Source organism: Salmo trutta, chromosome 29 (genome assembly GCF_901001165.1).
Source record: "Salmo trutta chromosome 29, fSalTru1.1, whole genome shotgun sequence".
NCBI classification, from domain to species: domain Eukaryota; kingdom Metazoa; phylum Chordata; class Actinopteri; order Salmoniformes; family Salmonidae; genus Salmo; species Salmo trutta.
This window is the reverse complement of record NC_042985.1, coordinates 30,770,904-30,795,776: the sequence shown is the minus strand read 5'-3', so window position 1 is coordinate 30,795,776 and position 24,873 is coordinate 30,770,904. Positions and strand designations below refer to the sequence as shown.

General features: G+C 41.3%; 1 protein-coding gene across 4 annotated transcripts; it reads left to right on the top strand.

Moving 5' to 3' along the window:
• Nucleotides 1-1,692: 1,692 nt before the first annotated feature.
• On the top strand, nt 1,693-24,051 carry LOC115167364 (trace amine-associated receptor 13c-like). Of its 4 annotated transcripts, none has more exons than XM_029721737.1 (4): nt 1,693-1,749; nt 13,216-13,381; nt 21,494-21,847; nt 22,566-24,051. In XM_029721737.1, the coding sequence occupies exons 3-4, from the start codon at nt 21,580-21,582 to the stop codon at nt 23,489-23,491; spliced, it is 1,194 nt and encodes a 397-aa protein (XP_029577597.1). In that variant the 5' UTR covers nt 1,693-1,749; nt 13,216-13,381; nt 21,494-21,579; the 3' UTR covers nt 23,492-24,051. The 4 variants fall into 4 exon arrangements, with proteins under 4 accessions (XP_029577597.1, XP_029577596.1, XP_029577595.1 ...); XM_029721736.1 differs by lacking the exon at nt 1,693-1,749 and adding an exon at nt 8,661-8,699; XM_029721738.1 differs by lacking the exon at nt 1,693-1,749 and adding an exon at nt 12,799-12,836.
• The last annotated feature ends 822 nt before the right edge of the window (nt 24,052-24,873 follow it).

Below are 24,873 nucleotides of genomic sequence, written 5' to 3'. Positions count from 1 at the left end.
GTGTAATATGATTCAATCTTAGCCCTGTATTGACACTTTGCCTGTTTGATGGTTTGTCACAGGGCATAGCAGGATTTCTTGTGAGCTTCCGGGTTAGAGTCCCGCAACTTGAAAGAGGCAGCTCTACCCTTTAGCTCAGTGCGAATGTTGCCTGTAATCCATGGCTTCTGGTTGGGGTATGTACGTACAGTTACTGTGGGGACGACGTCCTTGATGCACTTATTGATAAAGCCAGTGACTGATGTGGTGTACTCCTCAATGCCATCGGAAGAATCCCGGAACATGTTCCAGTCTGTGATAGCAAAACAGTCCTGTAGTTTAGCATCTGCTTCATCTGACCACTTTTTTATTGACCGAGTCACTAGTGCTTCCTGCTTTAATTTTTGCTTATAAGCAGGAATCAGGAGGACAGAGTTGTGGTCGGATTTACCAAATGGAGGGCGGGGGAGAGCTTTGTATGCGTCTCTGTGTGTGGAGTACAGGTGATCTAGAATTTTTTTCCCTCTGGATGCACATTTAACATGTTGATAGAAATTTGGTAGAACTGATTTAAGTTTCCCTGCATTAAAGTCTCCGGCCACTAGGAGCACCGCCTCTGGGTGAGTGGTTTCCTGTTTGCTTATTTCCTTATACAGCTGACTGAGTTCCAGCTTTGTGAAATCATGTGAATTCCACTTGGCTGTTGACAGAGGGAGAGAGAACAGGTAGCCTAGTAGTGTAAAGTTGAGTAAACAAGTAGTCTGTCCTTTTGCCATGCTTCTTGTCTCTCAACAACATTAGGAAAAGTCCAGCCTTGCAACTTAAGAATTTGCTGGTGTTGGGGAAAGAAATTGTAGTATTATGTGACTTTCTTCTACTGGGAGATCTGGTCATTATCTGATGTATTCAATTCTGAGTTTGCATCCAAATATTACACTTTATATACGTCATAGAATACTGAATATAACAAAACTGTTAGACATAGAAACACCGGATTTTCTGCATAAAAAAAATCGAATAATGTTTGTAAATGATTCAATTATGAAAAATAAGAATATCACTCCACCCGTGAGGCCACTAGATCATTTGACTGTAGGACAGGGCTACTACCACATCCCAGTTGAAAGCACCTTCTGACATGCATCAGTGTGCGATCTCATTCTTATGGCCACTCGTTGAAGTGGAGTAGTTTGTTCATAGCCATCCTCCTTTTTGTCCGTGCAAAATTAGTTTGCTATAGTATCGATTAAATGTAAAATGAGAGGCTTTCATTGACAAACAGAAAAACAGCTGCAGTGCTTTGTAGCAAAGAGGTGAGCGTACAACGTACAGTATGTTGTTGTGTACTTATATTGCTGTAGATCTAGGGATTGATACTGGCTGAACAGTATCATGTACCTCATCAGTGTAATTACAGCATATAAAACAGCCATTGTTAATAGGAACTGTGTCAGGGCTAACGAGTTAGCAGATTGTCTCTCAGATGGTCTCATCGGTATCATTCATTCATGTTTCTGAAACAAGTGGGCGGGCTGGCATAACGCAATGACTGATGCAAGGACAGAGGGATGGATTGCCTGGCACTGTAATACTGTTGATGTCTCTGAACTGTCATGCTCTTAGTGCCTGATGTTACATAAGACTGGTAACGTCATTGTGGCTCTATGTCACACTCTCACAACCACTGACTGTCCTTAGGCCTTGTGATTCCAGACTGGAACCTGTGTGTTGTGTTGGGTATCACACTACAGGACAGGACATGATGTACAGGTACGTGTACAGATATAAACACCCATCTGCCAGCAGCCATTACATTTAGCATTTTCACGTGTGTGTGTGTGTGTGTGTGTGTGTGTGTGTGTGTGTGTGTGTGTGTGTGTGTGTGTGTGTGTGTGTGTGTGTGTGTGTGTGTGTGTGTGTGTGTGTCAAATCAAATGTTATTTGTTACATGCGCCAAATACAACAGTGAAATGCTTATTTACAAGCTCTTTCCCAAAGATGTAGAGTTTCAGATAAAATGATAAAAAAAGCATGTGAGAAATAAAACACACAAGCATGAAGCTATATACAAGGAGTACCAATACCATATCAATGTGCAGGGATACGTGGTAGTTGAGGTAAATATGTACATGTACAGGAGGCTGGGGCTCCCGAGTGGCGCAGCGGTCTAAGGCACTGCATCTCAGTGCAAGAGGTGTCACTACAGTCCCTGGTTTGAATCCAGGCTGTATCACATCCGGCCGTGATTGAGAGTCCCATAGGGCGGCGCACAATTGGCCCGGTGTCATCCGGGTTTGGCCGGGTAGGCTGTCATTGTGAATAAGAATTTGTTCTTAACTGACTTGCCTAGTTAAATAAAGGTCAAATAAATATATATAAATATAATAATAAGAGTGAAAAGTAGCAGCAGTGCATATGCTGGGTGTGAGTCTGTGGTGGCGTGTGTGCGTGTGTATGTGACATCAGTATGCGTGAGTGTGTTATGTGTGTGTGTTGTGTGTGTGGATAGAGACATGTGTATGTGTATATAGCCAGTGCAGGTAGAGTCAGTACAGATAGTCTGAGAAGCTATTCAGCAGTCGAATTGCTTTCAAGATAGAAGCTATCTTGGAGCCTGTTGGTCTGAGACCCGTTGCTCCGGTAGCACAGAGAACAGTCCATGCGCTTAGGTGGCTGAAGTCTTTGGCAATTTCCTGGGCCTTCCTTAGACACCGCCTGGTATAAACGTCCAGGATGGCATGGAGTTCGGCCCCAGAGAAGTACAAGGCTGTCCGCACCACCCTCTGTAGAGCCTTGTGGTCAAGGGCGGTGCAGTTGCCATACCAGACGGCGAAGCAGCCAGTCAAGATGCTCTCATTGGTGCAGCTATAGAACTTCTTGAGGATCTGAGGACCAAATCTGTGTGTGTGTGTGTGTGTGTGTGTGTGTGTGTGTGTGTGTGTGTGTGTGTGTGTGTGTGTGTGTGTGTGTGTGTGTGTGTGTGCGTCTTTTTTGTTATTGTTTTTGTTTTGTTGTTGAAACAGAGGAGAGGAGACTCCGGCAGCGACGTCAGAAAATTGCAGTACATATTGTGCTGTTCTATCACGCATGCAATAATGTCAGAGGGAAAAACAGTGTTGGTTGTTTGCAGTAACTTCTTTGTTGTTGTAATCCCAAACGGATGTGGCAGTTTCACCAATTAAGGATTCCAGCTGTAGCCCTTTCCTGCAGTCAAATGACCTAGTGGCCTCAAAAAGGAGGATGGTTATGAACAAACCACTCCTACGAGTGGAGTACTTTTGTTTCAAAGTAGATTTGTTTGACTACCAAGAAACACTCTGTGTGACACTGATGTAGTCCTCTGCAGTAAAAGGTTTTTAAAGCAGGAGAAAGAGACGAGTTGGTGCACTGTTACCAGCCTTTACTCTTCAGCTGTTCTCTGTATGGTTGCACTTTCACTTTGCTGTACTATGCATTACTGTACTATGCATCCTCTCTATTTTCGCTGCGGCACAAATCAGGATAGCTATGTCTGTCTATACAAAGGTCTTAGTCATGAATGTTTCAAGCTATTCATGTTGATTCAATCACTGCTATTCAATACGGAATCAACAAAGGTTTACACCACACACTGATTGCCAATCAGAGGATGGTGAACTGTCCCTTTGAACCAGGTGACTCAAATGCCTGAGTCATATGTGATCATATAACATTCAAAACCTCCTTAGATCAACAAGTTATCACATAGTCTTGAATGACAACTACAGGAATTTTGTAACTCTGGACGTCATTCATTTCTTTGATATTTTATTTTGAAAGAATATTTCAAATCCATTGCTCTGAGTCATAAGAGTTCATTGTATTTCAGTTGAATTAATTGTATTCACAAGTGCTGCTCCCATTGAGGAGCCTCTCTATCTATGTAAATAGTGCAGTGTGTTTTTCCAGACCCTTAATAAAAAATGTTACTCTTCTGAATAGCAGGAGTCAGGCAAGTGGGCTGTGGACTTTCTTGACTTTTCTTGACGTCTTTTAGTTTGATTGACTCCACCAAGGAGAAAAGATATAATCCTGTCAACAGTTTAATTTATAGATTTGTTGCTTCAGAGTGCAATCATTTATGATGCTTACGCATTTGACCTTCCCTATCCTCAAACCTCTGTCAGACCACATACAAACAGACACCGAGTCATCTGTTGTTAGATGTTCGTTACAAATATTACATTTACATTTTTACATTTTAGTCATTTAGCAGACGCTCTTATCCAGAGCGACTTACAGTGGTGAATGCATACATTTCATACAATTTCATACATATCATACATTTTTTCTGTGCTGGCCCCCCGTGGGAATCGAACCCACAACCCTGGTGTTGCAAACACCATGCTCTACCAACTGAGCTACAGGGAAGGCCTTAAATCAGTGACTTTCTATATATTTCTGTGTTGGTATCAAAGCAGAGCACAGCTTGTGTGAGCAGACAAAGGTGCTCAGGCAGCAGTCTGGAGGACTGGCTGCTGGCTGCTTGTCAACAACTTTTCAATACATCTATGTATGTATTGCCTCATGACCTTAGTTTAACTGTCGTACCCCATCAGAATGCAAAATATAATCTTGTTTAACTCCATTGTTTGTAAACAATGTGAATGTCAACAAACACTGTATAGCCTAAAAACATGGTTAAAACTATAACTTTGATACCATGGATGGTCAGTCCTTGCATTCATAACTCTGTCTATAATTTTGAAAGTGGTTTCATTTCTCCAGTGCCATCCCTCATCCCTTTACTAAAACTTTGTTATGGTTCAAACTGCAGATTACCATTGGCAACTTCAGAGCAGGGGCAGAAATCCCGGGTGGGACGGGGGGGACACGACCCCCCCCCATCCTTGGAAAAATATGATTTGTCCCCCCCAATATATCACTGAAACATAACTATGTAATTTAAATAATATAAATAATACACAATGAAAGCAATTGTGCTGATTATAGACACTTAATAGCGCGTTTTTAAGTTTCAAAAGATTGCGACCCCCCCCCCACCCTTTGCCTCACAATGTTTTGATCCACTGCCAGTTCCTTAGTTGGCAAGGTAACAGAGGGGTCGTATATACTGTCTGAAAGGCACTCAATGAACGTAACTGAAGTGAGGTTAATCCAGTCAATCGCGCACACACACTAGCTGAATATGCAGAGCTAGTGCGCAAATATTAACTATGAAGCTAGCTAGTACCTATTCCATTTATGTGGCCTCGTCAAAGATGGAATCTTTGCTATCGTCAATTTATTCCAAGATCAGCATGCAGATGATGTAAGTTAGTGCTTCAAAGTCCCTGCGATAAGGTTAGCGATAAACTGAAGTCCAAACTGAACAGAACTACACTCTCTTCTACCATTGTCTTAAATATATTTCATGGTCTCGTTGCAAAAGCTAAATTGTCGCAAGGGAACTTTTATTTATTTATTTTATTTCACCTTTATTTAACCCGGGTAGCAAAGATTATAGCAAACACCACTGAAACGGAATTGGTGCTCGCTAGCTTTGCAAATTCAGCTATTGTTGGAAGCCAGCCAATATGAAACAAACTATTAAAATTACAAAAGGTTGCAGCATATGTTGTGTAAATGGTGAACTCATACAGCTGTCAACTCTTGTCATTTTAATCCGTTTCACATTTGCTAGCTACCTTTTAGATCGAAGCCCAAATAGAATGATAGAAGATGATAGAAGCCCATCTCCTACTGTAAATAACCTACACACTGTGTGTGTGTGTAGCCAGCCAGCCAGCTAGGTAGAAAAATGGCAGAAAAATAAAAGACGGACATCAGAGTATTTTTCAGTACACCAAAACGCAAAGTAAAAACCCTAGTAGCCTAATATCTCAAAGACTAGTTGATAAAATGTTCATAAGAAAGAAATGAAATTCTAATGGAAATGTTTCACAATGATGTCATTAGGCAGAGCAGGCAACAGATGGCACACAGACAGCAGAGTTGGGGACAGATATGCAGGGACAGACTGGCAGAGACAGGGAGTCAGGTAAGTTTGTTGAGTCTTTGTTTGGCAACATTATGAAAGTTTCTAAAAATTTTTTACTTGTAAAATAGGAACATAATTGGAAAATGCCATGGATACCCCCCCTCTCAACTTAAACTGGTGACTGGTGACTGAACTAAGATTTGTTAAAGGCAATGGTATTGCTGTTGTGATTAGTTGTGTAGTTTTGGGTACCGGTAGTTAGGAGTACGGCAAACACCTTATTTCTATGGTTCCTCAATATACATTTATCATATTACAATGTAGGCTATGTGTTACAGCACTACTTTTGGTGTCCCCCTCAGGAATTGCTCTTGAGAAAATGTAATGTAATTGTCCCCTCCAAAGTTGATATCAGATTTTCGCCCCTGCTTCAGAGTGCTTCTGAGACAGGATGGAATAATTCACAAATGACAAGGGGAGAATCTACATAGTAAAGTACTCGTAGCAAAAATATCAATAACACCACTCTCAGTACAGATGCTATGACTCTACCTGACAGCCATGTGGTTGAAAATACAGTACATTCTTACTAGAGTGCTGTACCTTTAAAGAGATAGGGTGGGCTGTGCTGTGCTGTGCTGTGCTGTGGGGGACCATATGTTGTGTTGTCTCTCTTGTTTTGATGTGTGTTTTGTCCTATATTTATATTGTATTTATTTTTTATTTTTAATCCCAGGCCCACGTCTCTGCAGGAGGCATTTTGCCTTTTGGTAGGACGTCATTGTAAATAAGAATTTGCTCTCAACTGACTTACCTAGTTAAATAAAGGTTCAATTAAAAATAAATAGAAATATGGTGAGGACACCAAGGGACTTTGCAGATCATAATGAGGTATGGGGTCATTAAGTGGGAGGGGTGGGGAAAAGGGTGGGTGGGGTGCTGTGACTGACCGAGAAAATGGGCGGAGGGCATGGGAAGGCAATGGGAGCAGTGCTTCCCGGGTCTGACATTGTGATGTCAGCGTAGTAGTCTACCGATCAGCTGCATTCTCCAGTTGTCTCTCATTGTGGGTCATATGACCATAGAATTATGAATTAGAATACTAGAATAGTTATTTAATAGGATCTCTATACATATTATTCAGCTGGAGTGGACCGACAAACTCATTAGCTAGCTACATCGCCTCATGAGAAACAAAAGTCATTTCAGAAAATTAGTCAAATTAACTGCATGGGTGAGCTTACTTTCATTCAGAGCATAATTTAGTTACATGGAGAGTTTTTCTCCTGGAATTTCTATTTTGCATCAGGCTATGTCACTACATGCTGATTAGCTTTTAAAAGAGGATAATTAACTGTCTTTTCTCTGGGTATTGTTTTGCTATCTTGTCTGTGTAATTCAAGGACAAGTTGACTGAGTGTGATTGTGGAGGGAAGACACTGTGCTGAAAATATACATATAAATAGCAACTGTCAGGCCCATTGACTGCACTGATACAGGTGGAGACTGTTGCATTATTCATTACATGAGCTTGAAGCCACAACAGACAGTGAAGTCATATGTTTGTCCCACTCCATTAACAGTCAGCACGCCATTTTAATTTAGCCTTCTGGATTTGTAGGTATGTGGACTCCATACCACACAAATGCATTATAAGACAAGACAAACATGGACATGCTAAGGGGAATGCTTTGACGTTGCCAGATTATCCAAATCGGAAAGAAGAATGACCTTGTTATATTGCTATGAGATTGAGTGTGTGCATTTATATAACGTTCATTTATATATTGTTAACAATTATGTGGTAAGTCATTAATAGTTCACCACCCCAGTATTACATCTAGTGATTGAAGAAGTGTTTACCTCGCTAGGTGGATCTACCGTTGACTGCAAGCTGTTGTTATTTTATTGTGATAAGTTATTATGATTGGGTGAAGCAGCAATGAATGCTCAGTGCATACACATGACGTGCAGTGATAGTGGAGGGGGGAGTTGACTAGGATGGTGCCTCCCTGAAGGCTGCGGCAGGGCCGTGGCAGGATGTGACCCATGCCAGGGCCCCTAAGCAATATGCTGCTACCTCATCAACTGGAGCTGGGCTGACGGTCACCAGCGTATGCTCTCTGCTCTACAAGGGCATGGACTCTGGCGGGGGGATTAAGAGTGCACTGCCAGGGGTGGAAGAATGAGAGAGGAACAGAGTAGAGAGGGGGAGAAAGGAGAGAAAGGGGGAAGAGGAGAGAGAGTGGGGGAAGAGGAGAGAGCGAGTAGGGGAGGGAGAGAGTGCCCAAACAAGGAAGCCAGGGGAAAGAATACAAGCCACAGAGAGAGAGAGCTAGGTAAGGGTTAGTCACGTGTCAAACTCATTCCACAGAGGGCCAAGAGTCTGCAGGTTATCCCTCCACCCTTGTACTTGATAGATTAATTAAGGTCACTAATTAGTTAGGAACTCCCCTCACCTGGTTGTCTAGGTCTTTATTGAAAGGAAAAACCAAAAACCCGCAGACACTTGGGAATCGAATTTGACACCCCTAGGCTAGACGTTGTTGACTGTGGAGTTGTTGACTGTAGAGTTACTGGAAAAAGACTGACTGGGGGAGAAAAAAGAGCTAGACAGTGCCTAATTTGTAAATCAGGAGTTACCGGAACAAGTGAGCACGAGAGGGGGGTGACCTGCATTGCATGTATATCATCACATTTGCGTAGTGGCATAGAGCAGTAAGTAGAGGCATTTACAGAAGTTGCCCACATGGGAAAAAAGGTTTGTGGCCTAGGGTCCAGAATTTTTTTTGCCTTTTTATAAACGCATTTAATGCAATTCTACGTCATTTTACGATTGGAGAGTTTGGCACAATCTTTTTTAATGCTGCGTTCAAAACAACTGGGAACTCGGAGCTGGGCAATCTACGACTTCAGACTTCAGTGCGTTCAAGACAACTGCGAAATTGGGGAAAAAACGAGCTCAGACTGGAAAAATTTGTTTTGGATGGTCATCCAATTTGAAATTCCACATGGGGAACTCTGGCCTCTTCTAGAGCTCCGACTTTCCGACCTGACGATCACTGACATCATGATTCGGCTTATTTTTTTTCGAGTTCCAAGTTGTCTTGAAAGCACAAAATGATCGAAATGACAGGCAATTTAGACACTGACAAACTGAGAATCTGAGATCAATGAAAACGACCTTGAATCCATCAATAGCCTAGGCCTATTTAATTTATTTCTCAACAGACAGCAGTAACCATAACTTTGGCAAATGTATTTCAACCCTTTGCGCGGCTCTATAAGGACATTATGAATTGCAATGCTGGAGAGATGAGAGTTGCAGGCTCATGTCTATCGGAGTAGAGAGCGGGAGAGAGAGATAATAGAAAGTGAATCTCATTGTAGTGAGAGATGGGGGGGATTAAAGAAGAGGCAACTCGAAATAACTTTGATCACGTTTATTAGAATCTTTACATTGCAAAAAGTGACAATTATTTTTCATGCCAGAAGAGGTACCGGATCCGGACAACACGAAACTGTTCAAGACGGAGAGGTGCCAGATCCTGTTCCAGTAGGATCCGGCTAAAATTAAGTACTGGAGAGAGGGCAAGTGCTGAGCGATTAACCGAAATTTCGGTTTTTTTTCTCCGGTTATTCAACAATTAATTGACCGATGTGGGTTCAATGACTTGAATTCCATTTAGTTCGTTATTTCTGTGATCCCAACGCGCCGTTTCTCCAGAGAGAAATCAAATCATTCACGAGAGAAATCAAGTCAAGAACTATGTGGGACACTGGGCTGAAGGGAGTTGTAGTTTTCATTAACCAAATATTCAACCTAGTTCAGCGCAGAAATGTCGTAATTAACTACATTAACCACGTTTTTATCAAAAGTTTTTAATTTGTTCGTTCGACACGGTGGGATATTTTTGTCTGTAAAATTAATTATGCGAGAAATGGCGGTGGAAACGCCTTTATGCTCAAATATTTATGTCATTTCCATCATATCGAAGTAAACTTGTCACGCGATGATATTGAGTGTGGCCCTCCCACTACTACTCAGGAAACCATGTTTCTTAGGCAAAAGATTAAGTATATTATGATGAATTTCACAGTGTTGAAAGTGCTGATGAGCTTGGTGCTCCTTTCCAATAAATATCGAGGGTCTTATTCTGGTGACACGATGCTCAACTGCCCTTTTGACAAATACAAATATTCTAGATCTTATCCAAAATAATTGAATCATGTGTACTAGCCAGTGGCAACCCGTCATTCAGGGCAGGTGAGGCAGATGTCTTTCTTGCTATCCACACACGGAACATTGTGCCATCTGGTTTGCTTAATATAAGTATTTTGAAATTATTTTTACTTTAGCAATTCCATTTATTTTTGGTACTTAAGTATATTTAAAACCAAATACTTTTAGACTTTTATTCCCGAGTGGCGCAGCTGTCTAAGGCACTGCATCTCAGTGCAAGAGGTGTCACTTCAGTCCCTGGTTTGAATCCAGGCTGTATCACATCCGGCCGTGATTGAGAGTCCCATAGGGTGGCGCACAATTGGCCCAGCGTCGTCCGGTTTTGACCAGGGTAGGCCGTCATTGTAAATAATAAATATTTGTTCTTAACTGACTTTCCTAGTTAAATAAAAATACAAATCTAATTACTGAAGTTGTATTTTACTGGGTGACTTCCACTACTACTAGAGTCATTTTCTATTAAGGATCTATTCTTTACTTTTACTCAACTATGACTATTGAGTACATTTTGCACCACTGCAAGCTGGCTGTTCTTTCCAGCTCGGACAGAGATAAACTTTTACGCCTGCTACTTTAGGTTAGATACACACAGACCGCATAAACCACATAGGAGATGTACACAACACAACAATGAGAGAGGGATAGAGACAGTTTGTGAAAGTATGAGTTATCTCAGCCTGTTCTCATAGACTAGACGTAACATAGTAAATGTAAATCCGGGACCTCCAAATTAGTATGATGTGTTATGTTTGGTATGGTTACATAAGACAGAAGGTTAATTATGGCAAAAACAAAAGTTGGGTGGGTGGTTGGGTCTACCAACCCAAAGGTTGTGTATTTGAATCTCATCATGTACAACTTTAACATTTTTGCTAATTAGCAACTACTTTTTAGCTACTTTGCAACTACTTGGCATGTTAGCTAAACCTTCCCCTAACCTTATCCCTTTAACCAAACTCCTAACCTCAACCCTAACCTTAACCCTAACAATAACCCCTAACCCTATCCTCTAGCTTAGCTAACGTTAGCCACCTAGTTAACGTTAGTGTTAGCCACCTAGCTAACGTTAGCCACAACAAATTTGAAGTTTTGCAAATTCATAACATATTGCATTATTTGCAATTCATAACATATTGTACAAATTGCAATTAGCAACATATCATACAAATTGTAATTCGTAACATCATACTACATTGAACAAAAATATAAACTCAACATGTAAAGTGTTGGTCCCATGTTTCATGAGCTGAAATAAAATATCCCAGAAATGTTCCATACGCACAAAAAGCTTATTTCTCTCACATTTTGTTTACATCCTTGTTAGTGAGCATTTCTCTTTTGCCAAGATAATCCATCCACCTGACAGGTGTGGCATATCAAGAAGCTGAATAAACAGCATGATCATTACACAGGTGCACCTTGTGCTGGGGGACAATAAAGGGCCACTCTAAAATGTGCAGTTTTGTCACACAACACAATGCCACAGATGTCTCAAGTTTTGAGGGACCATGCAATTGGCATGCTGACTGCAAGAATGTCCACCAAAGCTGTTGCCAGATAATTTAATGTTAATTTCTCTACCAGAAGCCACCTCCAACGTTGCTTTAAAGAATTTGGCAGTACGACCAACCGACCTCTCAACCGCAGATCACGTGTATGGCGTTGTGTGGGCGAGAGGTTTGCTGATGTCAACGTTGTGAACATAGTGCCCCATGGTGGCAGTGGGGTTATGGTATGGGTAGGCATAAAATACAGACAACGAACACATTTTTATCGATGGCAATTTGAATGCACATAAATACCGTGACAATATTCTGAGGCCCATAATGAGGCCAATATTGTTTTACGTATCTGTGACCAACAGATGCATATCTGTATTCCCAGTCATGTGAAATCCATAGATTAGGGTCTAATGAATTTATTTAAATTGACTGATTTCCTTATATGAACTGTAACTCAGTAAAATCTTTGAAATTGTTGCACATTACATTTATATTTTTGTTCAGTATAATTGAAGTGTCCCAGATTTCGTTTACTAAGTTACATCTACCCCCCCAGTCCAGGTTGGTTATCTACTTTGAAGAGCTAGTCAAATTATTTTGTCAGACAGCTCTGCAACATACTTAGGCAGGCTTGCCTAGCTGAATAGGATGACTAAAGACAGTACAGTACAGGGTGCGCAGAGATAACTTTGTCTGGCTAACTGCTACTGCCTGAGCAGAGATGAGAGGATGACTTTAAGGAATTAAAAATAATAAAGCCATCAAATAAAACGAAGTAATATACACAACTGAAATATTGTATTATTTCATAGTAATTTCCTATTTTTCTATTGATGTCTACCCAATGTGGACCTGACAGAAATAATTGAATGTGAATGTTCACTGTTGTTGGCTTTAGAATTTCAATTAAAAAGCTCTAAAATCATTTGAATGCCATTATTTCATAATGCATTTAATGTTTAAAAAAATTATCGTAAACAAAATAAAAAAACATCATTATTTTTTAATAATCGAACCCAAAACCGAATCGAGCTCAAAAAACACTTATCGCTCAGCACTAGTTCCATGTAGAACCCTCTGTGGAAATGGTTCTACATGGAACCCCAAAAGTTTCTATCAGGAACCAAAAGTGTTCTACTTGAAACCAAAAAAGGTTAGTCAAATGGTTCTCTTATGGGGACAGATAGCACCTTTTTTATGAGTGTAGAGAGCGCACAAGACATAGGGCATATAAGTCGCTTGGAGTGGTGAGAGACAGAAGGGGGAGGGAGAGTTTGGGGGAAAGAGACTGGGAGAGAGAAGCTGCTCTGTGTGGACTGTAGCTTGCAGCTGTAATTGTGGAAGAGCGAGAAAGCGTGCTCATGTGAGAGAGACTCAGAGACTACTAGAGAGAGAGAGAGAAAGCAAAAGAGGTTGAGAGTGAGAGAGAGAGAGAGACAGACAGATAGAGAAGGCTGAAACACAGAGAGTGAAGTAAATAAAGAATGCAAGAAAGACAGTACAGTGACGCAGTGCTTCTCTGTCTACTGTAGGTGTACGAATTCTGTGGAGGCAGCGTGATACAAGGACTATACATTTCCTGTCTCCTATCAGCCGGATTTACTCCGAAAAGGGCATCAATGACCATTGGACCATATACTTCTCCACAATATTGCAGGCACTAAAGGTGGACTTTTAACAAGTGCAGTGACAATGCAGGTGAGATTCTCTTGATTGTTTATATACTGTACGTGTGATCAACTGCATGTTGTATTGAAATTATAGTGTTTGGGTTGCTAGACTTGAAGTAAGCCTTTTTATTGAAATGAATCACTTGTGGTGCATGGCATTTCTATCTGTTTATAATCGGGAAAACTGAATATCTACTAGATGCCGAGTTATGTATATTTCATGCGCTTGCAGACTGTGTGTTATGTTTGCGGTGAAAAAATATTCAACAGCTTCTGTCTGAAGCCAGATGATGTGTCGACAGAGGCTGTGTTGTTTAGTTTAATTGTGGTAATGAGCTGTTACTATGCATTTACTTATAATCTGAGATATATTTGATATGGCTTCCAGGTAAAAAACAAAAATCAAAGATGTGCTTTGGAAAGTGAACTTTTATGATTGAGTGTAGAGACCAATGACGTTCTGTGTCTCTGTATCGCTCTTCTTTCCCCTCTCTCATACCGTACACACAGATACAGTCACACTCACAATATGTGTTGCTTTTGTTCACTAAGTCCTGTGCTGCTGGCTCTCCCTAGAGCTGCAGACAGCAGGACAGTTGATGGAGTGACGTGCTCTGGGTGGGGTGCCTGTTCATTAGATGAGTGTGATTGAGACCACAGTATATTGACAGGGAGTAGAACAATGAGACTACTGTGCATGGTTAACAAACACAACAAAGATCAACAGAGCAAGCGAGGAGTCACCTATAGATCAACGGATAGTTAGATTCAGGAATAAAGCGCCTTTCACAGTGCTCTTCACACATCCTGTAACAGCAAAATAAAAGGGATTGATAGAGAAAGTAAGAGGTAGATGAGAGAAGGTGTGGAAAGAGAAGGCTGGGAAGAGATATGCAGTATGGGGGAGTCGTCATAGATTGAGTGGACTTTGGAGAAGGGTAGAAAAGAGATAAGGAGGCGAGGGAGTGTGAGAGAGATGAAGGAGTCACTGCTGTGTTCTAGTACAGCTAGGCCATGACAGTAAAGACAGCCCTGGCTTGGGGGGACATCGAGTAGAGATGGCCAGTCCATTATTCCTGCTCCAGGGTGGGAGCCCTGACCTAGCCCCTAATCCAACAGCCTTCCCTACGCCTCGCCTCTCACCCAAGGAGATCGCCACGGCTCTCCTCACACAAACAAACACACATCCACTGCATGCATGACAAACACAAGCTTCATGAGCCCCGTGGTCAGTCAGCCCTCCTTACCCAGCTAGCTACCACTGCTCCTCAAACGTTCACCACACACTTCTGCCTACCACTTAGGCATTTTACTTTGCACAGACGCCTGTATATCCATTTTAATTTGTATCAAGGGCATTTGTTAGTCTATTGTTATACTGCTTCTCTTTTGTCATTTGCATTGGTTTGGAGTTTGTGAGATTTGTTTTGTTGTAAAACTAAAAGATTGTGCGCATGAAGTCATGTCTTGCTGTGAGGATCAGTTGGGTATTTGTTGTGACAGTGTCCCCCACAGCCTCAGGCATTGCTATGGGCACACAGGGGACATTTCCGCCTGTCATCTCCACTTTAGTTACAACCAAAGACGTTTAACAAGGGTACAGATCTTGTACCTCCCGAAGCTTAAAAGATAAATCTGTATGCCATCAAACAAAATGCTTTTTTTCTTTTGTTCAGCATTTTGATTTCAAGTCTTAGTCGTGCTTAATCCTCATATAATTGAGATGGAATGCACAGTGTAAGGCTCAGTTTAATTTGTAATAATAGCTGTAATCAGATTTTCTATATCCCCACAGTTTTGAATTGGTCCACTCAGGGATCTTACCAGCTATAAATCTCAGTTATGTGCAGTGGTGGAAAAAAGTACTGAATTGTCATCCTTGAGTAAAAGTAAAAATACCTTTAATAGAAAATTACTCAAGTAAAAGGGAAAGTAAAAGTCTAAAAGTATTTGGTTAAATATCAAAAGTAAATGTAATTGTTAAAATATACTTAAGTATTAAAAGTACAAGTATAAATCATTTCACATTCCTTATATTAAACAAACCAGACAGCACCATTTTTTTATTGCCTTTTTTTACAGATAGCCAGGGGCACACTCCAACACTCGAACATCATTTAAAAACAACGCATTTGTGATTAGTGAGTCTGCCAGAGTTAGAAGGGATGACCAGGGATGTTCTCTTGATAAGTGTGTGAATTTGACCTTTTTCCTGTCTTGCTAAGCATTCGAAACATAACAAGTACTTCTGGGTGTCAGGGAAAATGTATGGAGTAAAAAGTACATTATTTTCTTTAGGAAGGTAGCAAAGTAAAAGTAAAAGTTGTCAAATATAAATAGTAAAGTACAGATACCCCCAGAAAATGACTTAAGTAGTACTTTAAAGTATTTTTACTTGAGTACTTTACACCACTGGTTATGTGTCATTATATAAGAGCATTAAATATTGCAAGTTGAGCTTCCACCTCCCATTATGGCCTGTAGAGTAAATTGCTGCTCTTAGTTGAGCTAATTAGTCATGGTGATTGGTCTATAGGCATGGTTCATGATGAACAAAACAATGCAGCCTCTCTGTCCATGTTGGATTCATTAGCTTCATTCAGCCTGTTGCACACACACATACGTCTGCGTTCGAGGATTGCATGGAGAGAAAAAGAAAACGTTGAATGTGCTGTGAAGGTTAAGGGCTCCATTATTTTGTGTGCATTATATTAAACATGTGAGGCCTGTCACTTAGGCTGGTCCTGCTGGGCCATACCGATAGATCCCATGGCACTAGTTCCCATGGCACTCATCCTCAATGTTAATCAAACAACAAAAAAATTGACTCTGGTTTGTGAGGTGAACTAACCTTCCTACCTGGCTTGCAGAGACAAGGTGCTGTCAATTTAACCTTTTATTTTGACTAGGCAAGTCAGTTAAGAACAAATTCTTATTTATAATGACAGCCTACCAGGGAACAGTGGGTTAACTGCCTTATTTAGGGCAGAATGACAGTTTATTACCTTGTCAGCTCAGGGATTCGATCCAGCAACCTTTCGGTTACTGGCCCAATGCGCTAACCACTAGGCACTAGGCTACCTGACACCCCAAATAAACTGGATGTAATTAGCTTGAATAATACTGTCAGTCCCTGGAGAACCCTTGATCTGTGTCCCTAACGTAAGATGAAGTGGGAATGCTGCTGCCTGAAGAGCTGCAGCTGCAGTCAATATTAACTGGGCTGGGCTATTTTTACCCCATTTTGTTTTTCCACTGAATTGGTCTTTTAACCCAAATATATATTAATTCTAGTCAATGGACACAATAAGCAAAAATGTGTGAGATGTTTGAAATGATTCCCTTTGTTTTGGGCAATGATAACTAGGACTGTAAATGTAGGAGAATTGTGAATTGTTTTCACTCAGTCGGATTCACAATGTTATTTTACGCATTTCCACATTCACATTTTTTAATTGAGTTTTCTTGCTTTCTGCTCACTGCAGCCAGTGTAAAAATCCATGGTCTTGTTGCGCTGATCTGTCAGTGTTCCCTCCAATTGACTTTTTCTTGCTAGATGTCTGTCTCTCTTGATATCTTCATGCACACCAGTCAAGGGGATATTGTACGGGAGATTGAAAGGCAAAGGTATGTAGTTGTCAGCTGAAACCAAAATCTGGTTCTGAACATTTGGTACTCTTGGACTATTCGTTTCAAAGACAAGCATAAAAATGTTACGCAATAACAAGATTTAGAAGGAACATCTTACCTCATACAAAAGGTACCTCTGAAATATGGACTATTTGATTACATACAGTCAAGTCCCAAATTATTGGCACCCTTGAGAAAGATGAGCAAAAAATACTATATAAAATATATAATACAAATACTACTAATTCTACAGTATTTGAATGCAAAAAAGGGAAAATTATATTATTTTATACTAATGCAAGTGCTCAGAGGAAGAGATTTTGTTAAACAAGTAATAAAAAATTATCAAAATGATTGGCACCCCTGTTTTTAATACTCTAGCATCCTCCCCTTGCGAGGATAACAACACAGCCTTAAACACTTTTTTTTATGATGATTGGAGAACACATTGGGACGGATCTTAGACCACTCCTCCATACAGAATATTTCCAGATCCTTGATATCCTTCGTCTGTGTTTATGGACTGCCCTCTTCAGTTCAAACCACAGGTTTTCAATGGGGATCAAATCCTGAGACGGCCATTTCAAAATGTTTATTTTGTGGTCAGTGAACCATTTCTTTGTGGATTTTGATGTGTGCTTGGGGTTATTGTCTTGCTAAAAGATCCACTTGCGGCAAAGTTTCAAGATCCCTCCCAATGTGTTCTCCAACCTCATAAAACATTTTCGAAAAAAAGCTCAGTGTCGTTATACCTGTATTGAAAACAGGGGATTCAGGAGAAAGATATGATCCCTTATTGATGTCACCTGTTAAATCCACTTCCATCCGTGTAGATGAAAGAGAGGAGACAGGTTAAAGAAGTTTTTTTAAGCCTTGAGACAATTGAGACATGTATTGTGTATGTGTGTCATTCAGAAGGTAAATGGGCAAGACAAAAGGACATCCAGCCAACTTGACACAACTGTGGGAAGCATTTGAGTCAACATGGGCCAGCATCCCTGTGGAATGCTTTCGACACCTTGTAGAGTCCATGCTCCAACGCATTGAGGTTGTTCTGAGGGCAAAAGGGAGCGGGGGGATCCAACAACTGAAAAAACACATTTTGCCCCAGGGATCCATGGAAGTTTAGAGGGTGTAATACAATACAATGTAATATTATTCATCTACAATTTGTTATTAAACCTTGGGCAACATGAGCCTATTGGTATCCACAGTACTCCACCTATTCTACATTTTCCATCTCAATACTTCAATACTATATTTTTTTTACATAAATGCGCTGTAATTTAAAGTAATTGTCCAGTGAAAATCAAACTTTTAAAAGTTAATGTTCTGTTAACTCATACCCAAATAATTTTGACTATACTCGTATTTGTGGCCGAAGCATTAATTGGAAAAGAAATACTTTAAAAAAGCCACCTCAAACTTGTATCTCAAACAGACCTTTTCAAAAATGCTTTTTAAATGAGATTTAAACATAATCGGTTCAAGGACATACATCTGGTGTATTAGAAGCATTTATTGGTACCATGATTGACTTTCTATTTATTTATTTCACTATTATGGGGGATCCTGTTTTCTGCTAACAATGCCTGCAGTGGTGCGGTCGGCCTTGAACTTCCATGGCTTCAATGAGAGGTGGCAGTCTGTCACGTCTGCTCCCGCTCCTCCCCTCCGGTGTTCGACGTCGCCGGTATACTAACCGCCGGTCCTGGGATCCATCATTACGCACACCTGGCATCAATCATTACGAGCACCTGCACGTTGTCATGAGGCAAACCTGGACTCCATTACCTTACTTATTACCACCCCTATATCTGGCCCTCCCTTAGGTTCCTTCCCCAGTCAGTATTGATCCTGTGTACATGCAAAGATGCTACTGTTATGTTGTCTCGTTTGTTGTTTTATTAAACGTTTCACCTGCTTCTCAACTCACAGCGTCTTCGTTACACAGTCGTTTTCTCTCTGCCTCATGACAACATGTGTAGAACTGCAGGATATTAGCGTTATAGCTGCAACAAGAAACATTTCTCTGCCCCATGACAAAATGTGTAGAATTGCAGGAAATTAGCATTTTTTTCCCCTCCAAGAGGCAGACCTTTAAAATGTTCATTCCCAGGGCCCGAGACTTGGTTTGTCCGGCCTTGCACACGAAATCATGGTAAAACTCCTTGTATGATATTTTTTTTATCTCACTCGAGTTGTGTTCTGATTATGAGGGGGTCACTGATGAATTTGCTATCACAAAAAAGTTTGAGAACCCCTGGGCTAGTGGTTAGGGAAGGGTTAGCTAACATGCTAAGTATCCTAACCATCCTTTTTAATTTTCACATGTAGCGAGCGAAGTGTTCGTGTTGTCCAACCAACATGCGTAGTAGCTGAGTCAGACAATATAGTTTTCATGTTTCATAATTAGCCTATTTCTCAGTGACAGGTGAATCAGTGAGTGAGTTGTTCAAGATGGATAAACAAAAGGCAAGATCAAGTGGTGAACAAAAACTCCACAAAAAAAGCTTTATCTGATCAAGCTCGTGCCAAATTACAGAAGATAACCATGTCAGCATAGCTACCACCTCGTCCTCGACTGACGAAACACCATCGCAGGTGGAAGCTAGTAGGCCTAATCATGCAGCAGCTAACACTAAAGCTTCCCAGTCCCCACAGAGATCTCACTGCCCGGGCCTGGCAATGACAGTGGCCTTGCTTCTCCTCTTCTTCCTCCCCTCAAGAACAGTGACAGTTCCTCTAGAGAGAGTACCGGTCGTCCTCTTCTCCCAGAAAACCCAGCTGATGACTGTCAGTGACCCAGCGGCGCTTATGAAAGTGACCACCCCCCCTTCTGTGTACACTGGTAAAAGCCTATGAGTGATGAGACTGATAGCCCCGACAGCTATCCCGAGTTCCAATGTGTAATATAAATAGGCTACCAGCTAAATACTGTATATAGCCATAGATATGCTAGTAGGCTAGACTGCATTGTCTGCATAATGAAATGAGCCCTAGTAAGCTATTGCTTTGACAGTGGACTGATTATTTGGCATTAATAGACTGGTTTTATGGAGCACAAACTTTCTATCCATACTGTGAGAGAGTGCAAAGATGGCTCGTAGGCTATAGGCCTACAGCAAAGTTGTATATTCTAAAAAAATATTTGGGGTACTGATTTAGTATGCTGTTGCATCACATTTATTTTACAATCTGAAATGTTTGAATTTTCCACTCTAATTACTGAACAAGTAAATACATTATTGCCGCCAGCCAGCATTCGAAATAGCAGCATTGCGACACCGTAGGCCTATAGCTTCATGAAACATAAACGTTAGACTTAACATGAGAAAATGAGGACCAAATAAAAATAAACATGCATCCATTCAAGCAAAGCTGCAGGCTACTAGAAACACTAGCACCACATAATCTGAAAGGGGGGGCAAACTCCGACTTTGCTGGGGGTCCAGAGAAACTGCGCTACGCCAATGAACATAACATATACTGTACAAATGTACATTTACTATGTTACGTCTAGTCTTTGAGGCCAGGCTGTTATTTTAGTCTTTTTTTCTCATTTTTATCAAGGGTGCTAATAATTTTGGACCTGACTGTATATGGCAGTGAAACAAAACAACGGATCTCACAAATTCCCTAATCAAGCATTGTGATGTGCATTGAATATGATGTGCCTATGACAAATTTACAGTACAGTGCAACACCAAGTTTCTATTGTCACGTACACAAGTACAGTGAAATGCCATTCTTGCTTGCTCTTTCCCAACAATAAATACCATACATAAACCTGTGGGGTACACTGTGTACCTACAATGATTAAGGAAGTATACAATCCATGTCATTTCCTTTGAATACATCATGATTGCCCATTTTGCAGTATGTTCAACACCTCAAAAGCAAGCAATTTTCTTTATTGTTGTGTAATAGTAGAGGTTGTCCGTTGATGGGGATTTGAGAGGTGTCGTAGCAGTGCCCATCTGCAGAACATACTGTATAGGTAACTGCCAAAATAAAGGAAACACCAACATAAAGCGTCTTAATAGGGCCACCACGAGCCTCCAGAACAGCTTCAATGTGCCTTGGCATAGATTCTACAAGTGTCTGGAACTCTATTGAAGGGTTGCGACACCAGTCTTCCACAAGAAATTCCATCATTTGGTGTTTTGTTGATGATGGTAGAAAACGCTGTCTCAGGCGCTGCTCCAGAATCTTCCGTAAGTGTTTAATTGGGTTGACATCTGGTGACTGAGACACACACACAAACCTGTGTGGAAGCATCTGCTTTCAATAAACTTTGTATCCCTCATTTACTCAAGTGTTTCCTTTATTTTGGCAGTTACCTGTAGGTCATTTTAGGAAACATATAGCTAGATAGCACAGTAGGTGATGTGAGTGTTATCATGCAAATCAACTCTGTACTATGTGTTACATAGCAGTGTTTGTAGTTTTCCTTTGGACAGGTTTGATGGTTTACCTTAGTTTCTAATGTTCCTGCTTGTTTCTCCAGGAGCATCTCCCAGTCCAGCACATGGGCACCAGGAGCACAAAGTTCTCCTAGTAGTGAGGTTTGTCCTGGGCCTCATCCGGACGACCATGACTGACCTCCTGGCCAACCTGAGTGTTCCATGGGGCACACAGGCGATTGTGTGCCCCAACCTGACAGCAGCAGCCCTGGTTGTGCCGGGGTCAGGCAAGTCTCTGGCCCCCTTCTGCACCTTCTGCTGCTGTGGCCTGCTGAACCGTACTCTGGCCGTGGTGTTTATGGTCAGTCTGGCCTTCGCCATAGTGGTGGGCAACGTGGTCACGCTCACCGTCTTCATGCAGACAAGACAGGTCCGCACACCACAGGGATACCTCAAAGGTAAAAAAAACCAAAAACTCACTGATTCAGACTTGTTCATTCAGAATGAGCTCATTTACTCTCTAGAAATGCTGTTGATTTGTGATAGGAGAGAATGGTAGTCACATGTCAGTTGCTTATGTTTACACACATGGGCGCAATATATTCACTGACATGGAAGAAGAACAACCTTTGGTGTTCTTGACACTGAAAGGTGAAATTAATTTAAATTCAAACAGCTTTCTGGTTTAATGTTCTGTTTCTAGAGTCGCATGTTTGTTTATGTTGCCTGCTGGGTACATTTAACTTTTTAGTAGTTTAGCAGATACTCTTATCCAGAGCGACTTACAGGAGCAATTATGGTTAAGTGCCTTGTTCAAGGGCACATCGGCAGCTTTTTCACCTAGTCAGCTCAGGGATTCAAACCAGAGACCTTTCGGTTACTGGCCCAATACTCTTAACCGCCAGGCTACCTGCCACCCTGTATTGGTTATATTGGCAGGATTAATTAAGACGGTCGGTGCTTGTTGTTTAGCAGTGAACTAAATCAGTCCTCAGTGCTGTTCAGTCACAATCAGGGATTCCTTTGTGCATTGCCTCAAAGGATGCAAAACCATTTCCACGCAGCACTGTAGATTTGTTTTCCATGGAATTGAATGTAAAATCCTCTTTTAGAACCCAGGGATTTGTACCGTATGTGGTTGAGTGTGAACTGTGAATGACCTTTCTCTCCTGACAGTCTCTCTGGCCATAGCGGACATGATGGTTGGAGTGCTGGTGGTTCCTTTCTCTGTCTACACTGAGATCTCTCTAATGGTGACCAGTTCCCCTCCTGTCTGGTACCAGGGGGGCACTGACCCCTCCATGGGGGGCCTGGTGGGACCCTGGCAACCCTGCATGCTGATTGGTCCGGTCTTCGCTGGCTGTACGTTTGTCTCCATCAGTACTATATTCCTGATGACGGTAGAGCGCTGTGTGGCCATCTTATGGCCCCTGCATAAGGACCACCTGGTGACACGGAGACGCACCCTGTTCCTCATCCTCTTCTCCTGGGCAGGCAGTTACCTCCTGGCCCTGGCCCCCCTCATCCTCAGCAACAACTTCACACTGGAGTACAGTGAGTGCAGCCGGATGTGTAACTACGTCCCCCTGTGGGACGGAGTCACTCTGCCCTCTGACGCCAACATCCTCCTGCTGTTCCCCGTGTTTGACTTTACGCTGCTGGGCGGCACCCTGGTATTCAACATCCTGTCCTTCACCAGCATCCGCCGCTACACACGCAAACGTAAGCTCATGTCAGAGGGGAATGTGGGGGTCGAGGGAGGGGGAGGCGGCTGCCAACATAGACCCTCCTTCTCTGACATCAAGGCTGCCAAGACGATCAGCATTCTGACGTTTGCCTTCACGGCTTCCTTCACCCCCATCGCTGTGTTTGTGCTGGGCAACGTGGTGGGCTTCACCTGGTGCAACTTCTCCTTTGTAGCCTTCTGGATCCTGACTGGGAACAGCTGCTGTAATGTGATAATATACAGCGTGAGAGACCAGCGCTTCAGGAAAGGAGTGACTCTGCTTTTTCAGAGGGAGCACTCACCTTCCCAGGGGGAGAAAGGCGGAGCTACCCCCCCCATTCACCTTGTGACTACACCCCCAACCCCACCTCCTTAAACTATTTTGAAAAGACAACCAGTGCCCCTTTCTTTAACTTTACTATGGAGAGAGGGATTTAATCGGCATTTAACTTCAGGTAAAAAAAACATAAGAAAAAAAAATGCAATTCTGGAAGAGGAATTGTTTCAATTTTTTTCACTGTGTCTAAATAATGAACATAACTGTAGCTACCTTATGGTATCTAGTAGTCGCCAGCTATTCCCAGCATCATTTAAATCATATTACTCAAGCTGTCTCATTGGACTAGGTGAGATATCTGTGGGGGATATCTTAATAACATGCACTTTATCATAAAGATGTAATTAATGTATGGTTTTCATTTGTTTTGTGACATGTTTTGTGACTGTCCAGAAACATGTTAATTTTGCACAATTTTCTCTATAATAGCTTTTATTTTTGCGATAATACCATTATATTCATGAGGAGGGCGTAATCAAATGTGAGTGAATGAATTGTAAGAATGTTTTGAATCTAAATGATGAGAGATGTTGATGTTTTGTACAGTTATGGGCAATTCAACGGGTCCGTGATCTGTACTACACAGAAATGCATAATTATGGATATGAATGTCATTCTCTTCAAGGTGATGTATCCTAAATAGGTACAGAAAGGTTTACATATGCAATATCTTCTTTTGCATATTTGGGTATTATTCTACACACTGGATATTATTTTAATGAGCTCTGCCCCCAAACAAGACCAAATTAAATCTGAACCAATCATAGATGTCTTTGTTTCACAAGTTTAGACATCAAAGTACAGCAGAGCACAGTAGAGTACAATACAGCACAGTAGAGTACAATACAGCACAGTAGAGCACAATACAGCACAGTATAATACAGCAGAGTAGAGTACAATACAGCACAGTAGAGCACAGCACAGTAGAGTACAATACAGCACAGTAGAGTACAATACAGTACAGCACAATACAGCACAGTAGAGTACAATACAGCACAGTAGAGTACAAATCAGTACAGTAGAGTTATGTACAGGACAGTACATTCTAGTGTACTCACTGTAGTATGCTCTACTGTACTAAACTGTACTCTACTGTACAGTACTGAACTATACTCTACTGTGCTGTCCAAACTGTGATTTGTGACTACTATTTCAAGGCACAAGGCAATGTTTCTTAAACTTACAGAAGGCAGAAACATTTCTCCAAAACAAAATATGTGTTGATATTAGTTGGCAGGGGTCTTTACATCAACATTATTGTGTTTTGATGTATTCTGATACCTTTTTAAGGCTTTTTCTGGTAGATGTTTTCTAAGCCCCCTTTTCCAGAAAATCAAAGCACTTGCTTATTCCTAATTTCTAGGATGGTAAAATGGTTAAACAATATATATATATAGACTCTTAGCTTTCATTTGACACCC

Coding starts and splice junctions, on each gene's coding strand:
- LOC115167364 (XM_029721737.1), top strand. CDS start 21,580: ATGACTGACCTCCTGGCCAACCTGAGTGTTCCATGGGGCACACAGGCG. Junction 21,848..22,565: donor ACCACAGGGATACCTCAAAG/GTAAAAAAAACC, acceptor CTCTCCTGACAG/TCTCTCTGGCCATAGCGGAC.